The sequence below is a fragment of the Paramormyrops kingsleyae genome, chromosome 8, assembly GCF_048594095.1.
Source record: "Paramormyrops kingsleyae isolate MSU_618 chromosome 8, PKINGS_0.4, whole genome shotgun sequence".
Classification (NCBI taxonomy): domain Eukaryota; kingdom Metazoa; phylum Chordata; class Actinopteri; order Osteoglossiformes; family Mormyridae; genus Paramormyrops; species Paramormyrops kingsleyae.
In genome coordinates, this window is record NC_132804.1 from 1,891,163 (window position 1) to 1,909,208 (window position 18,046).

Below are 18,046 nucleotides of genomic sequence, written 5' to 3' on the forward strand. Positions count from 1 at the left end.
TGTGTGTGGCTGCAAATCACTGAATGCACAAGAACTGAAGTTTGACTGAAAATTTAATATATACACAAAAGCAAAACGGTTCTGTTTGAGTTGTTCTCGTACAACATCAGCTTGACAAAAGTAACCATTACACCAGACTTAAAGGGTTCCCCTGTAACGCATGAACTACATGTTAATGACTCTGGAAAGCTTCTGGACTCTGTTCAGCAGCAGGTCTCCCTTTTTTATGGTCTCTTGGTACTGCCAGTTCTTACTGTCAGGCCTGTGGAAGAAACCATGTCAGCATAACACAGGGGTAGTTCTATGTAAAATGTCAAGGCAGTAATTCACAGTCAAGCCAAGTGTTTGTGAGAGCATGAAGAACTGAATACAAGTCATAACAACCAGGGTTCTCAGCAGAAGCTGCTGGCTTCGCAGTGGCGCAGGTTGACCCTGACAAACGGACCCCGCAGTATAAACGGCTGGCCCTCGTCTGAGAGCCGCCGGGTCCATAGCCTACAGGCCAGCATGTCCATACCTGTTCGTTTCCACGATTTCGTTCACTTTATCGATTTTGCAGTGGAGCCGGCCTGCAGCGATGAATCGTGATAATTCCCTGTGGCAGCAGAGGAGAGAGAATGAATAACGGAACGCGGGCCGTGCAGCCAGCAGGAATCAAGCTCCGGAAAACCTATTGGAGGTAAACTCACTGGTCGATGAACTCTGTGCTGACGCCAAAGGCCTCCGCCATGTAGCCGAGGGTGAGCGAGCGGTAGGACTCCAGCAGCTGGCTGTACGCCAGGATCCGCATCTCCCTCACATAGTAACGGTAGTGAGACGCAAACAGCCAGTCCTTCTTCATCTCCTGCTCCACCATAGCTAAACGCAAACGCAGACAGTCTTCAGAAGACTACGCACCTGATATTACTCGTGTACACAAGTCCTAAACAATGCGCAAAACAGCCTGACAAGTACAGCACCTTCTGGCCAATGAGAATGTAGCAGCTCTGCTAAACACTCAAAGTCGTAGAACGCCGAGCACTAAATACCGGGTTCCCCAGGACAGGCCATCTGACAGCAGAACAGACTTGGAGACTATAGACTCACCCAGTGACTGGAAGAACACGGAGTAGCGACACTCGTACAGTGAAAACAGGTATTGGCGGACAGCGGGCAATCCATGCAGGACTTCCAGAATCTCTGAGCCTTTTATCACCTGAGATCCAGCAACAAAGGAAGAGATGGACCTCATGATAGATCAAAAATCATCATAAAATGTCTAAAAGGTCTAGTCAAATATGATCACACAGACGATCTACAAGCAGAGAGCTTACCTTTTCCCTGAGGTCGGGCCGCTTCAGCGCGATCATGCTCACATACACTGTGTACGTGACGAACGTCTTGTAGTCCATGAGCTCATACGACGTGAAGGTGGACACTGTGTCCAGGAACAGCTCTGCTGCCTGCTTGAAGTCCCTGATGGCGACGCAGTAGAGCCCCTGGTACACCTTCAGCCGATTCCTTCTGTCCCAGTCACCCCCTTCTTCGATGAGGCTAGAGGAAAGAGATGGACGGGTTAGTTTTTCATCTTGGCAGAACTCTTCCATGCTCATTTAAGAGTCCGTCTGAATGAAGGCAGCATGCCGTCTGACAGACAAGAAGTCCGCAAGCCACAGGCATACAAGTGAAAGGGAGAGACGGAGGAAAAGAACCTCACCTCTTTGCTTTCTCAGTGTTGCGCGTTATGAGATCATTGTCCATGTAAAACAAACCTATCCTCAACAGATAGAATACAATATCCAGCCGGTGTCCCAGGGCCACGGTCTTGTCAAAGGTTTTCCTGAACGCGGTCAATGCCCCTTCCTGTACATTTTACACACACACACACAAATCTACGATGGTTGACAATCAGACGTCCTTTCTAGATTACCGAGTTAAAGATGATTAAATGAAGTATAGGAGGCAGCTGGTGAGAGCCATACCTTATCCCCGATTCGGATCAGGTACTCGGCTTTGGCCATCATGGCATCTCTAATTTCACTCTCGCCCAGGTTCTTCTCGGCATCTTCCAGAACGTCGTCCAGGCGCTTCAGCACCTCCTCGTTTTCCTTCTTCATCTTGCCGATCAGCTCCGCGTCCACTTGCCATTTCAGCTCCTTGCACAGAGACTCGTAGTAAGGAGCCATGTCTTAAAAAGAAAAACGTATGGTCAAATCTCAAGGCATGTTTCGTACATTTTTCCCATTTATTGCATACCACACTGGCGTGCGTTTTAACGTCAATAATGTGAGAATTAATATATTTAAAGTATTTATGTACTATGTAAGCAGACTGCCCGTATACCCTCGTTAATTTTAATGGCTAGCCATAGACGTGCTTCATTCAACGGACCGTCAACAAATAATCGTATTTTCCAAATAATACTGCGAATAATTAATAGTCCACTTAAATTTGAGTCTTTAAGACAGAAAGCTGCATCAATCTGACCCATGAAAGTACAGCGTAGGGCACTACTTTACACATCTACGGCGCTATGGTCGTGGATGTTGAGGCTCAGACCCTCGCACAGGCCCGTCACTCCGAGGAAATCGAGTCCGAGGATGAACGTCGGCCTTCAGTGACGATGCAGATATGCGTTAAGCTCGCTAGCCACTTACTATTCGCCTTAATGGCCTCCATGAGTTCCGATACAACTTTCTCATCTTGCTTCTGGTCGTCTAGCGTAAGAAGAAATTTCAGTTGCGCTATCCTTAAATCCGGATTTTTGGGCAAGCCCTCTTCTTCTAGGTTTTCTAGCGGCATTTCGACAGCTAGCTAGATACGATCCGCCGTTGCGCGTTCCCCTGTCAACTTCTTTGTCAGCAGGGATGCGGACTACGAACTCTAACTACGGTGGCCGTGCAAGGAGAAAAAGGGCAAATTGAAAAACACGTTATCGCACAGCGTGTGACTGTTGCCATCTGGTGGTTATGAATGAATTAATACCTTTTATTGTCACTATACCCATGTATAATGAGATTAAGAGCAGCACCTTCAGTGTAAACATGTACACACGACAAACAAACAAATAGTGCAAAAGTTCTGTAGCGCTATATACATTTGGAATAAATAACTGAATAGGGTTTTAAATATATGAATATACAATGTAATATGCAGGGTAATAATGATCATGTGATATTGCACAGTATATGGTATTGCACAGTTATCAATACCATCTAGGTAATGGATATTGCACAGTTGATAGAAGGAAGTCCAGGGGTTGGGGGTTAGACTGTGTAGTCAGTGCATGTGTACGTTTAGGGTGGCTGTGGCTTTTGGGAAAAAACTGTTCTTGAGTCTGTTTGTCCTTGCTGTGATGCACCTGCAGCGCCTCCCTGAGGGTGGGAGCTGCCCTTGGTGATGTTTTTTGCTCTGCTGAGGCAGCGGGAGGTGTAAATATCCATCAGGAAGGGGAGAGGGCAGCCGATGATCTTCTGTGCTGCCTTTACTCCTCTCTGAAGCCTCTCCCTGTCTGCTGTGGTGCAGCTGCCGTACCATACTGTGATACCATACTGTGATACCACACTGTGATGCCACACTGTGATACCACACTGTGATACCACACTGTGATACAGTATGTCAGCAGGCTCTCGATGGACGAGCGGTAGAAGGTCAGTAGCAGGTTGGAGTCCAGGTTGTGCTTCCTGAGGACCCTCAGGAAGTGTAACTGCTGCTGTGCCTTCTTGGTAACTGCTGTGATGTTGTCTGTCCAGGAGATGTCAGCGGAGATAAGGATACCGAGAAACCGGAAGGTGTGGACCCTCTCCACACACTCGCCGTTGATGTAGAGGGGGGCTACGTCGGTGCTGTGCCTCCTGAAGTCGACTATGATCTCCTTGGTGTTCCTGGTGTTCAGAGACAGATTGTTCTTTGAACACGAGGCAGCCAACTTCAGAACCTCCTCTCTGTAAGCTGCCTCGTCTCCCTTTGAGATGAGTCCGATCACTGTGGTGTCGTCAGCAAACTTGACTATGAGGTTGTTGCTGTGGGCCGGACTACAGTCGTGGATATAGAGACAGTACAGAAGGGGGCTTTTGGTTTGGGAAGACCCGTATGTTTTTGTCTACAGTCACATTTCCGATGCAGAACTTCATATAGTCCAGTACCGTTCCTGTGAATGTTTCCAGCTCTTGATGTTCAAGTATGTCCCAGTCTGTCTAAATTAAACAGTTAAACAGTTAAGTTAAACAGTAACGTTATTTGTCACAAAGTCGAATTATGATGAACATCTCCTAAACCGAAGTTGTCCCCTGTCTTGGTCTCTCTGGGATAGGCTCCAGGCGACCTTCTCAACTGGATAAGCAGTTATGGCAGATGGATGGAAGTACAGTACGTGCTAATCATTATATATAATGACGTGAATAAAATGACGTAAAATGCAGATATTGGTTAAAAGGAAAGCTGCTTCACGATTCTATAAATCTTCAACATATTTAACAGACCGTAAATTTGTCAAGTTACCCTTGTCTGGGAAATTGTTAAGGTTGCTTCTATACAGGCAATGAATGGAAACTATGCTGAAACAACTGGTAGGATCTATATCTTTTATTTTTCTTATTATTATTACTATTTTGAGATTAACAAAAAATACGTATACCCCCATTTAATCAACAGAACAAAACGGAATTCCCTGTAATATGCAGTAAGCTACAGCTATAGATGTCATCGTTTCACTTCTGTTGTGCGTGTCGTTGCGTTGACTGGAACGCGCCTCCTTGCTGTTTGGACGCTTTTTATGTACATAGTCTTCATAGACTTGTGGGAATGGCTGTAAAATAATCGATTGTTAAGAAATAGTTTTACGTCTTGAAATTTGTTTCATTAACAGGGGGATGCTGCTTCACATTGCATTTTAACAGCATGTAATACGATTTAACGTGATGCAAGGCTGAAAAAAAATTACTGGATGATCAAAACAATGCTATAAATTTACTTTTCTTTTTAATCCATATTGAATCTGATTAAATCATGTTTGAATAAAAGAAGCGGTAATTGATTAGGCCTATATATATCATATTTATAGCTCTGATTTTGTGTCATACTTGCAGGGAACAATGTAGCAAAGCGGAAAGTTGCTACATACTTTAATTACCTTCAGTTTAAGGAAAGCTTTCCAACATGCTACAACATGACTCATTTTCGCACATCCCTGTAGTGAGAGAAACTATTTTTAAATATATTTAAAAAGATGTAGTCAGAAATGAAACAGAAATACCCAGCGTTAAACGCCAACTGAAATGAACGCGCAAATGATATATTAACTGAAATTCCTCGTTTCAATTTGAATGATCCATCCATCCATCCGTCCAACCAACCATCTAAGCCAGGGGTCATCAACCTTTTTGAAACTGAGAGCTACTTCACGGGTACTGAGCCATACGAAGGGCTACCAGTTTGAAACGCCCTCCTAAACTTATCTAAACTTCATGTATAATAAACATGTTTTAAATGCTTTTTTAGATATTGTCATTTTCAAATCTATATAAATGTAAATGTGATTAAAGAAGAATAGCAACAGGATAAAATTAAATTTTGGATGCTGCTCACTGGTGAGTTGTGCTACTTTTAGAACAGGTCCGCGTGCGACTCATGTGGTCCTTCGGGGCGTCCTGGTGCCCGCGGGCACCATGTTGGTGACCCCTGATCTAAGCTGACTGCTTTCCCAAGACAGGGAAAGTGTGGAACATTTCCAAAGAAGCTTACAAGGGACAGCCTGGACAGGGTGCTGGCCCTTACGAAGGCACACACTCACACACCGTAAACAATATCCGATCTGCAGCAACACCTGTCTTTAGACTGTAGGAGGAAACTGGAGTATATTCACCTACAGTCAGAGCAAAATGTGAACTACACAGACAGAGCCACGGCAGAAACTGAGCCCACGAAGCGGAGGTGTGGTCCGTCAGAGATATATTAAAATTGCCTTTTGTGGGTGAAAACGTGCCATTTACTCATGGAATATACCTACACACCAAGCCCCGGATGGACATGACAGCAGTAACTGATAACCGCTGAAAATGTTTTATTTGTAGAGATTTGTTAACAATTATACAGTGCCGAAGATAATACACTGGTTATTGCATATGACTATAGTTTTTTCCTCTTTTCAAGGCCTGTGATAAAGACTATTATTCGCCATTTCCATTCACCCCTTTCCTTTGATGCGTTAATTTCCAGATACGTGGGAAAGCATTATTTTTCATTATAGTCCTTGGCATTGGAGGATCCTTGCAAAATGGATTTCACGTCACAGTAATCAGTTCACCTTCACCTGTAAGACACGTTCAATTGAATCCCCATTGTTTGAATTCATTTTGCTGCCGTAATCATATCTTTATGACTTATCGATTAAAAACGTGAGCAGCTTCCGACGAACCCTTGAACCAGTTCCGTCTGCCTGCAGTACATCCAGGATTTCATCAATAGGAGCTGGTTCGAGCGTTATGAGGAGCCGCTGCCGAATCGCACCGTCACCTTCATCTGGTCCAGCATCGTGGGTCTCTACGGCGTGGGCGGCCTTATCGGCTCTATGTGCGTCAAGTACTTTGCAGGTAGATTCGGAAGGTAAGGTTCTGATTTTCATCGTGTACAAATGCACTCGAGACATGTAACGAGCCTTTTTACATTAAAACTCTGCGATTTCAAGCCATGCATTTTCATACAAATTGATACATAAATGATACATAAACAGTAACAACGTCTTCAGAAAGGAAAACAATTGAAGAACTGTATGATGAAGAGTGGATTTTATATTTCTTACTCTGAGGGAAATGTTTTTTTTTTTTAAATCCTTTGATTTGGCGATAATACATAAAGACACTTAAGATTGCCTCATTGGAAGTACATTGCACTTTAGCAGAGGATGGTTTCAATCCATCGACCTCCAGGTTATGGGCCCAGCAAGCTTCCACTGCGCCACCCTGCTCCACATTAGTCCCTAATTTGCTAATCGTCAAGTGAAAAACAACATTCGGTTATCGAATCGAATTGAATATTGGCTGAGACATTTTCCGTTTAACCGTTGTTATGTATTTGCTTTAGGAAGGGAGCCATGATGTGGAACGACGCGATCAGCATCGTGTCCGCACTGATAATGTTCTCTAGTAAATCTTTGAATTCCTTTGAAATGGTCATTCTTGCGAGGTTCTCTTACGGATTTGCAGCAGGTACGTAGACTAGTGTTATATTTACTTAGAAATTAAGCATGGAAGAGGAACTATTCTATTTGTGAAATAGGCAAGATAAGATATTGTTCTGAGTTTCTAAATTTCACAAGGTATTTTATATGTCACGAGGAAGTGGAATTAAAGGACAGCAGCTGACCCTTCAAACAAAGTTTTCTGACGTACAGTGTTGGTAACTGAATGTGCAACAGTGAGATGCATATTTATTTTAGGCTTGTCTGGGTAGAGAAATGTCTTCTAAAGTAAATCTCTTATGTCTGACAGTTTAAAAAGAAACAAAAAGTGTTTTTCTTGCCTTTTTTTCATTTGGAATGACGGACCACTCCTTGTTTGTTCAGGGCTGGGTTTATTTGTTCATATGATGTACCTGGGGGAGAGTTCTCCTACAAAACTCAGAGGAATGGTCACCCTGACATCTGCTACATTCTTCGCCATTGGAAAACTGTCAGGACAGCTTGCTGGCCTAAAGTATTCACTCATTCACATCTAGTAAAAAAAAAAAATGGTTATACAGATCAGTGGATGGAAATTCCCTAGAGAGGGCTGAAAGCGATGCAGTGCGTGACGTTTTGGTGCGCTGGTTTGCTCTCTTACAGGGAGTTCCTAGGTCATGAGAGTTTGTGGAACGTGCTGCTCTCTCTTCCTGGGATTCTCGCTTTCATTCAGCTGGTGGCTCTTCTGTTCATCCCAGAGGCACCCAGGTACTTACTGATAGACAAAGACAACAAGGAAATGTGTCAGAAAGGTGGGTTTAATCTGCTTTGTGGGATTAGGCCGCCGCGCCGTTGAATAAAATACAGCAAAGTCTGCAATAATACTATCTGCTTCCACAGAAGAAATTATGATTATTATCGCTTAATATAGACTAGATGTACAAATGCTCCATCCATCTTCCATATTGCTTATTTAGTACATGCTCACAATGACACTTACAAAATACAACAAAACAAGCTTACTTAACATTACACTCTTGGAGTTATTGTAGCATATGCTTGGTTTTAAAAACATGTTCGCAGTCATCATGCATGTGAAATGTCAATTATGTAGTTACAGTATTCCAGAATCGGTGTTTATCAGAGTTTATACAGATTCCATTTGCTGTGTTTGTGAGTTTCGTTGATTTATTTGGTGGTGGCCTGGTAATGCATACTTCACTTTTCATCATCGGGGTTGGTGCCCGTGCAGAGAGCCCAGATTGTCTGTCAGAAATCATGCGCATACATTCGCTCCTGTGTATGATAATCGATTAGGTGTTTCCAGTAGGTGGCAGTGTGGACTTTAACAGATCAGCGATCAGGTTGTTGCTGTTGTAGTAGTTAATGGTGAGCTTTATAAGAAGGCTTGGAGGTTCCCGCATATCTAATTTTTCATACTGTCCAGACATGATACCGAAGTATGCAGTATTTTTAAAAGCAACACTATTCCATCATTTTAAAATATTGCCCATAAGATTATTCCTTTTGTCATAAGGAATTCGAAATAGTCTACTCTGTCGTACTACTGCAGTACCGGCCAAGCCTTGACCAATATCTTCAAAACTGTTCATAGAAGTTCACCAGTTTCACTACACTGCTTGTATGTGTGTTTGTTGCAATTCACCTGCACCCTCCTGGTCTGGTGAAATATCACCGCAGTACACATGCACCGACCGCGACCATCCGCATCCGCAGCCACATGTACAATGAACACAAGCTGCTGCGCGGATGTCCGTCCGCAGCCCCAAAGCGCACGAGGAAAAGTGAAGCATGAATTGGCCTGAGTTTCCTGCCGAAAGCACAAGCGTGAGGAAACGCCTCAAGTCCCAAGGGATGTCTTCTAGCCCTGCAGACTCTGTGGGGTGTCGGAGAATACAAGGTGGAAATGGAGGAGATGATGCTGGAGCAGGTCGCTATAAAAGGACAGCCATCCAAGAGCGTGGTGGGCCTGATGAGGGATCACCTGGTCCGCTGGCAGCTCCTCACCATCATGGTCATCACCTTCTCCATCCAGTTCTCGGGTGTCTCTGCGGTGAGCATATCGCACATGCCCATCACCCGTGGCAACACACGTGGGATCGCATGTACATACAGGGCCATGTCAGGTGGTCGAGGCGTCTGGTGATTCTTCTGTTAATGCTGGTGCAGATCAGTTCCTTCTCCTACTCAGTTCTGATGGAAGCGGGCATCCCGTCGGATAAGATCCGATATGTCACCCTGGGGCTGGGAATTTCAGAGGTTATGACCTCCATCGTGTGTGTAAGTCACGACGGAGAGAGTTACATTTAGTGTGCCGGGGGAAATCTCTTTGGAAGATGAAAGACGGTGCTCTATCTGTGCCATGTCTCCCAGGGATTTCTCATTGAGGACTTGGGGAGGAGAAGCCTACTGTGGAAGGGCTTTGGCGTCATGTCTGTACTCATGGCGCTGGTTGGACTCACACAGCTTCTGAAGGTTAGCTTCCTGGACCTTGGGCCCATCATTTGCCGATTCCTGAATAAAAGAGTTTTCTCTTAGCTGAGTCAGTGCAGCTCCTGCTGCAATTAAGGCAGCGTGTTTAAAAACACGGGGCAAAAGTAATACTGGACATTAGCCAGTAACCACAAATGCTAAAATCTAATCTATCTTTTACCCAGTTATCACGGTGGGTGGAGCCTATCCCAGGCAGCAAGGGGATACCATGGTTGGGATGCCAGTCCATCACAGGGCACATATACACAATGGGATATTTAGAGATGCCAGTTAACTGTCTATCTTTGGACTGGCAGAGGAAGCCAACAGCACATGCAAACTGCACACATGAAGAGCGGAGGCAGGCTGTTAAACTTGGAGGTGTGAGGCAACAGTGTTACTTACTGAGCCGCTGTACCGCTGTTCATCCATATGTTTGAAATGATATTTATGCCGCTACTTTAGGATTTAATTGAGTTAGACTGTAAACCTCATAATGTAGTGCATATAATACAAAATTAAATCAGGATATTTAAACACATAAGGCTTAGCAGAGATTTCCAGTCTCCAGCATGACCTCGTGTGTGTGGAGTTTGCATGTTCTCCCCGTGTCGTCCTGGGGTTTCCTGGATGGCTTAACACATGCTTGTTGGCCTGAACGGTGCCTATAGGTCATTACCCACTGCTGCTTCTTCCATTGATGTATCCTAGTCAGAGGTCATATGGGGTCATATGGGGGCTTGAAACCTATGGCAGGCAGCACAGGGACACGGCAGAGATACTCCCTTGGTGTGTGTGTGTGTGTGTCTGTGTGTGTGTGTGTGTGCGTGTGTGTGTGTGTGTCTGTGTGCGCGAACGAGTTTACCTATCCTTATGGGGACATAATGTCCCCATAACGTGATAAATATCCGTTTTTTTTTCCCTTATGGGGACCGGTTTCCTGGTCCCCATAAGGGAAAACTCTATTTTATAAAAATCAGTGACTGCTATGAAAAAACTAAAAATGCAAAAACTCTTGTATTTTGTTAGGTTACTTATGGTTATGGTTAGGGCAGGGTAGGGGTTAAGGTTGTCATAGTTAGCGTTAGCATTTTTCCCATTGAAATGAATGAGCGGTCCCCATAAGGATATGTTTACCCTACATATGCGTGTGTGTGTGCGCGTGTGTGTGTGTGTGTGTGTGCGTGTGTGTGTGTGTGTGTGTGTGTGTATTCATTTTGTGTTTTTTTGGAATACAGGGGAACGGCTATTGGATTCCATACTGTACAGTGGGCCTGATATTCCTTTTTATAATATTCTGCGGTGGACCAAGTAGGTGCATTACATTAATTTCAGTAACAGTATTGCTTTATTCAGATCTTGCCAAAAATTATAGATTTATAAAAATACTAACTGTGATTGGTCAGCCCTGCACGTCCAAATATTATGATTAAGGTATAAGCTTGAATATGGCACATATTATTCATGTAACATATTATTCATGTAACATATTATTCATATAGTACTTTAAATAGTTTACCAGAGAGCACATGCAACGCTAGTGCTGATTCTTCTTTAGGCAGACGGTGGTGGCTGAGTGTGCATGCTGTGAGTGACAGTGCCATAGCGGGGCGTGATCCATAGCGGGGCGTGATGTGATCCATCGCGGGGCGTGATCCATAGCGGGGGGGGCGTGATCCATAGCGGGGCGTGATGTGATCCATCGCGGGGCGTGATCCATAGCGGGGCGTGATGTGATCCATCGCGGGGCGTGATCCATAGCGGGGGGGGCGTGATCCATAGCGGGGCGTGATGTGATCCATCGCGGGGCGTGATCCATAGTGGGGGGGCGTGATCCATAGCGGGGTGTGATCCATAGCGGGGCGTGATGTGATCCATCGCGGGGCGTGATCCATAACGGGGGGGGCGTGATCCATAGCGGGGGGGGCGTGATCCATAGCGGGGGGGGCATGATTCATAGCGGGGCGTGAGCCACGTGACCGCAGTGTCCTTCCCTTCCAGCTGGAGTGATGCCTCCCTTCAGTCATGAGATATTCGTACAGACCTACCGGCCGGCCGCCTTCGTCTTCTCCGGGATACTCAGGTGGTTGGGATTCTTCATAATGGGAATGATCTTTCCCTTCCTGCTTGTGAGTCTGGTAGCATCCCGCCGTTAGCTTAGCTGATGCCCGTCTCCCAAACCGATTCTCTGCTCGGTTTTATGCTGTAAGTAGAGAATCGGTTTGGGAGCTTAGCTGATTGGCTGAGGAGGCCATTCAGCCAATCAAGCTTGTTTGGGGAGAATTCAACCAATAGCTTAAAGTTTTTAAAATCTTACCTAGCTCTGATTTAAAGGAACACAAGGTTTTAGCTTGCGCTACACTAACAGGAAGTCTATTCCATAGTACACAGGGAGACTATTCCATAACTATACGATGTGTAAAGAAGTGCTTTCTCAAATCCAGTTATAATATTCTCCCTCTAATTTCCACATATGGCCACGAGTTCTTGTATGTGAACTAATTTTGAAGTAACTACTTGGTTGAACAGCATCCAGACCTGTTAGAATCTTATATACCTGGATCATGTCCCCCCTTAGTCTCCTTCGCTCGAGGTGGAACAGATTCAGCTCAGCTAATCTGTCCTCATAAAACATTCCTCTAAGACCAGGAATCATTCTTGTAGCCCTATGTTGAACCCTTTTAGGGCAGCAATGTCCTTTTCAAGGTAAGGTGACCAAACCTGCACACAATATTCTAAGTAGGGTCTTACCAAGGAATGCATGGATTACCTTACATTTGTCTACATTAAATTTCATTGGGCAAGTATCAGTTCAGTTACTAATTAAATCAAGATCTGGCTGTAGCATCTATGCTTCTAGTTCAGTATCTGCTTCACCTTGGTGTGGTCTGAAAATGTAGCCAGTTTGCTGTATATATTGTTGTCAATAATGTTAATTTAAATTAGGAACAATAGTGATCCTAAAATTGAACCCTGTGGTACCCCACTATGGACGCAGGTCCAGTGTGACATCGTGCCTCTAATAACTACTCACTGCTTCCTGTCTGTTAACCAGTTTTTGATCCAAGCTGCTACAGTTCCTAAAATCCCTGCTGCTTTGAGCTTAAGCAGGTGCCGTTTGTGGGGGACAACATCAAAGGCCTTCTGGAAATCTAAGTAGATCACATCGTAGGCCTTTTTGTGATCAATTTCCCTCGGAGCTTCATCAAAGATCTCAAGTAGATTTGTTGAACAGGATCTGCCTCTCTTATATCCATGTTGGTTATCCCTCAGAATATTATTGGAATCCAGTTCAAATAATGATAATGGCAATCATAATGACAACAACAACAATAATGAAAGTCAAAATAATACTAACAATCCATCCAATTTCTTGCCACGTATCCTGGTCAGAGTTGTGCAGTGAACGGCAACAACAAACAATAATAATAATACAGTGACACAGTTGCTGAATTAAAAGCAGGAGGCTACTTTTTACTGCTCTTTTCAATTCTCCTTTTAAGTTTGCCTTTCGCTGTGGGAGGTTTCGAGTAAACCAGGCATACAAATAAAACCATATTAAAAAAAGCTTAAAATGCATTTCCTGGAGGATTAAAGCAGGCACTGCATACAAACCGATACCATCTGCCACCAGTAGTGGTATCTGCATGTTCTAGTTTAGAATGAAAAATATCCCATTTTCACCCACTTTGTTAATAAATGTTAACATTAAATCACTTTGTCGTATGGGTATAATGAGCTCTGGTGAGATATTAATGAAGTTTGAAGCAGAAGCTGGAGTGGAAGTCCATAAATAACAGACGTACTGACAGATATCATGCCAGTGCTCCCAGCCCCCACTAGTCACTGCTGTAATGTCCAATGGTGGGGGGGATGGGGGGCATAATGACTGGGGGCATCCCACTGGGGGCTCCATACCAAGGAAAATCCAGCTCTGTGTCTGCCTGCAATATAATGCATGTCTTTATTTACAGTAGAGCTGCATTTAAGTTCTATTGTAAGCGCTAAGATTATTACTAACTTTTTATATTTGATTTAAAAGGTTGTATGTCAGGTTTGATACCATGTCCCTCCCTAACCCCGCCTTTGACGGTGACCCTGATAAACTGATGTGTTGTTTCATGTATGTAATTAGATTGTTTGTTAATCGCAACTTCCGAAATCGCATGGCTCAGCACGTTTGTAAATCATGTCGTCCCGACTGACGCTATCCCCTGCATTACTGCTCTGCACCCTAACACCGGTGTCAGTAACTCAGTCCTATAGACTCTGCTGAGTTATGAGGTGACAGGCAGACCTTTCCTTCCTTGTGGGAGGTGTGGAGGGATGGGGGGGGGCAGTGGGCAGGGTGCAGCAGGCAGGGGGGCAGCTGGCAGCGGGGCAGCGGGCTAGGGCTCTGGTTCCCTGTCCGGTGATCCCGGTGTGGGTTCTTTGAGCTGCTCTCTCATTCTCCTTAAGACATCACAGCTAGGAACTGTAACAAAGGGAGCTATCTGACATGGAAGCCCATTCCAAGTCGAGGAATTATAAGACTTTAAGATGAATAGAGCACCTTGTAGATTGTATTTGTCTCACATCATGTATTTGAATTCAATAACCCTTACATCTTATATGGAAACTGTAATTAAAACTCCATTCTCTGTCAGGTTAATAAGCTACTAGGATTTCTTCATTTAAACTGAGCCTTTTATTTTCAACCTAATGAATCATCATAAAGGTCTAATTAAAACAAGACATTGCTGTAAAGGATTTTTAACTCTGCCTTTTCTGGACAAAGGATAATCACACTATAAAGGCCATTCACCATGTTTTACTATTGTATTTGACTAGTTCCTCTCTGTTCTCATTTCAGGCATCTTTGAAGTCCTTCAGTTTTTTGCTGTTTGCCAGTGTCTGTCTGTTGGGGGCGCTGTTTGTCTTTTTCCTGGTGCCCGAAACGAAGGGCAAAACTCTCCTTGAAATATCAGAGGAGTTTAACAAGATCCACATATACAGGCCTTCACTGAGTAAGGACGTGGTTTTGGAGACGAGGCTATAAAACAAGCCGTCTGTTTGCTTTGTGCCAAAACTGCAGAAGCAGGTCTTGTGAAAGGGTTTGGATCTCTTAAAAATTCATACTTTAAATGGTATTCTTTGCACGTTCCCATGGCAACAAGAACAAGAAAGCCACTCATTTTTAAGTTCCTGGCCATTTATCCCTGACTTTCCGGTTCAAGTTTAACTGGAAGCAAATTTTGAAACATTTCAGCTGTTCGGCACATTGCGCCTTTCTGTGAATGCAGTCTGTTTGGTTTTATTTAGTACAGATTAAACATTTGTGCCAGCCTGATGCCCTAAGTATTTAATTGGCTGCAAATTAGATCTTTATTGTTCTTAGTAAAAATATTTGCCTTCAAATAATTGATGGATTTACTTTTTTGTGCACTTTGTCTTTGCAAAGAATAAAATCAACTTCTAACAGACAATGTTGTTCAGTTCCAAAACACACAGACCTGAGCTGTTATTTTCCACAATCAATTAATGTGTTTGTACCTCAGAATGCATGATGTTCATTTAGAGATTGTGCAGTGTGCCATGTCGGAACCTTCTGGAAGGTCTTTGGAGGGATTTCTTATCGATGTTCACCAGCCGTCAGGGTTTAACTGTATCCCAGATGCGGTTTGTGTGCAAGGAGGAAAATGATTGACGTTATCTGAGCAGGAAAGGATGTGATATTAACCATGAAAACAAATTAACAAGGCATTAATTAGGCAGCAGTTTCTCTGGTGACCCAGTCTGGGTCAGAGGAAGTCAAACTTTACACTAAGCGATTACCTGCTTGGTCTGGAAGGAGCAGATGTTTAAGAGGCATTCCTCACTTTTTATGGATGTCAAATGATTATACACACTGGGCATTTATATTACAGCTAAGGTTAAAAAATGTGAATGATTTCAAGATTATCTGAATCCTACATCTCGACATACTTCCTATTCAAGGAGCAGGCCAGGCAGTTTTCTGTAGGGAAATGAAAGTAACAGTAGGCTTCAGTGGACTTTGGGTGGGAGACGTATGACTGAGAAGATCACAAGTCCTGGGGGATGCCGATGGCATACTGAGAAGAGCGTAATGAGTATTATGAGGGAGACCCCAGACCCCAAGAGTGACGATGTATGTACATCTTGTCAGTATGAACTGACTCTTTTCCAAAATCAGATCATTACTGATCTGGTTGAGTAAATTCATCTCTGCAATCTATTAAGGTTGAATGGGATGAGGATTGGAGAATTCATGGTCAAAGATCCAGACATTCATGCATGACTTTTGAATAAGTGACTGATTAACTCCAGGTGAGATGGCCTCACCTTAAAGTAATGGATTCCTTAATGAACGGACAATGAAACAATTGAGAGCTGAAATAAAGGGGAAGCTGATTTAACCATAAGCTTTGGGGACTGGAATTTAAATTACACTTAGTCAGGAACTACAGAATTTTTCCCAAGACAGAAAAAAGAGCGATAACACAAATGATTGCTCAGGACATTATGAATGTGCTTTTAAAACATCGCTACATTGTGTATTACATAAAAAGCTTGAATTAGGCGATGGCATGAATATTTACAGAGCCTGGCATTCACACATTGTTTCTTTATAAGGTATTGAAGCCTCCTTCATGGGGATTCCCTTTATTAGAGGTGTGTGACAGATGCAAACTAATATTCCCCAGGTCAAGGTGTTGTGCACGGTCACTTACATTAAATATACTGTATACATTAGACAAATTCAATAACATTTATAAGAGAATTTTAAAATGTTAAATAATACCTATAATATCCTAAGATTTTTTAATACAAAAATAACGGACATAACAATATGATCACGCACATCGACATACATGTTTTCTCGTAGACGTATATTATAATGTGCAAGATTATATAACGTGTAAATTATGATAATAATGTGCAATATCAATGTACAGTGGTTAGTAACAGTGATGACACAGTATGCTGGTTTATGGCAGTATTTCTCAAACCAGTCCCTGTGCTGGGAGCGGGGAGAGCGCAACAGTGTGGACTGTCTGGGGGTTCCACCCTGGGCACTGGGTTCATAAACACTGGGATACTCTGATTGATGTACTGTACACTGCATGATACAGTACAATTTTTGCAGTGCACAATGTATCATGCGTTCATTTTATGTCTATGATCTAGATCGTGTAGAGTTAAAAATCCTTATAGCTTTGAGGAAGACGCTGTTACAGAGTCTGTTTGTGGTGGTCCGCATGCGCCGGCACTGTCTTCCAGGGAATTGCGGCGGGGTCAGTGGGGTCCCAGATAATGCAGTGAGCTCTCCCTCCACAAGGGAGATACATGTCAGAGACGGAGGGTGCTGGTGATCCAGTGATAGGCAGTGCCTGTTTCCCTTAAGGTCAGCGCTCCTGCAGTGTGTGTGGACACTCTCCACACTGCATTTAGAGAAGCTCCTGAGGATCCTGAGAAAGTGCATGCATTGTTCTGCCTTCTGTAACAGCCTACAAAGGCCCATCCATCTATTTTCCATAACTGTGAGCAGTGACCAGTACACCGTTTACCTGAAAATATCCATCCATCTTCAAACCAATTATTCAGGTCAGGGTTTCACTCAAAATATACTAATTTATTGTAAATTTGATTCGAAATTAATTTCAAAACAATGCTGTAATACCTCCAATGTTACCATGGCTGGAATATGAATTGACTTTTGACGACTGACGTTTTTTTTTTTGGCCTATACTGACATAATCACGTATTCACACTGCACGTTAGTCATGATATGCACCTGCTTACACATTCAGCCAGGAGCAGCCAGAGATGTCCAAATAACCAGCTCCAGGCAACCAAGGCAATCGACAAGGGACGTCTGTCGCTACTGAGGCGGTCTGTTCAGCGGTGTGTATAAATGATGAAAGTACGTCTGGATCCCAAAGAGGCACCGCGCTCACTGCCTGCGTTACGAGTGACGGACAGAATTGATCGCGAGATTTTAGGTCACACGCTGATGCCCATGAGAAGGACGGTGTCTCATCGCAGCCCACAACTTGGCACTGGTTAGGCTGGAAAACATGTTATTGCAGTGAATTAATTAATCCGGAGTGTGAGACGACCTACTAGATTTTACAGAATTTTGTACTTCGGCAATACATACGTGTGTATAAATATGCATGTGTGTGTGTACTGCGCTAAACCTGAATGGTATTTGTTTAATTTTAATAAAATACACAACATGCATGTACCTGTTTGCCCCTGTGCTTGGGACACAAAAATCTACAGAATACTCCACAAACGAGAAACATAATTCATTACAGTTCGGTAATGATTTCCGTGTACTTTGTACATTTCACCAACATTTACTCTGATGTAAATCCATGACCAGCCTCAGAAGCTGAATAAAATGGCTTACTA

The 18,046-nt window shown here is 43.5% G+C and overlaps 2 protein-coding genes across 5 annotated transcripts; one reads left to right on the forward strand and one right to left on the reverse strand.

The window, feature by feature from the left end:
- Positions 1–35: 35 nt before the first annotated feature.
- Positions 36–2,871, reverse strand: psmd6 (proteasome 26S subunit, non-ATPase 6). The gene is made up of 8 exons (XM_023793974.2): positions 2,637–2,871; positions 1,962–2,167; positions 1,697–1,842; positions 1,314–1,533; positions 1,087–1,195; positions 690–858; positions 518–595; positions 36–262 (listed from the first exon to the last, which is right to left on the reverse strand). Exons 1-8 carry the CDS (start codon positions 2,779–2,781, stop codon positions 166–168), a joined length of 1,170 nt encoding a protein of 389 aa, XP_023649742.1. The 5' UTR covers positions 2,782–2,871; the 3' UTR covers positions 36–165.
- Positions 2,872–4,101: 1,230 nt separating this feature from the next.
- On the forward strand, positions 4,102–15,093 carry slc2a9l1 (solute carrier family 2 member 9, like 1). Of its 4 annotated transcripts, none has more exons than XM_072714960.1 (12): positions 4,102–4,159; positions 4,292–4,347; positions 6,445–6,582; positions 7,060–7,184; positions 7,541–7,670; positions 7,799–7,947; positions 9,022–9,209; positions 9,326–9,436; positions 9,530–9,631; positions 10,867–10,939; positions 11,630–11,757; positions 14,481–15,093. In XM_072714960.1, exons 1-12 carry the CDS (start codon positions 4,136–4,138, stop codon positions 14,664–14,666), a joined length of 1,410 nt encoding a protein of 469 aa, XP_072571061.1. In that variant the 5' UTR covers positions 4,102–4,135; the 3' UTR covers positions 14,667–15,093. The 4 variants fall into 4 exon arrangements, with proteins under 4 accessions (XP_072571061.1, XP_072571060.1, XP_072571062.1 ...); XM_072714959.1 differs by lacking the exons at positions 4,102–4,159; positions 4,292–4,347 and adding exons at positions 4,438–4,547; positions 6,196–6,291 and having other exon boundaries at positions 6,422–6,582; XM_072714961.1 differs by lacking the exons at positions 4,102–4,159; positions 4,292–4,347 and adding an exon at positions 4,445–4,547 and having other exon boundaries at positions 6,422–6,582.
- Positions 15,094–18,046: the final 2,953 nt, after the last annotated feature.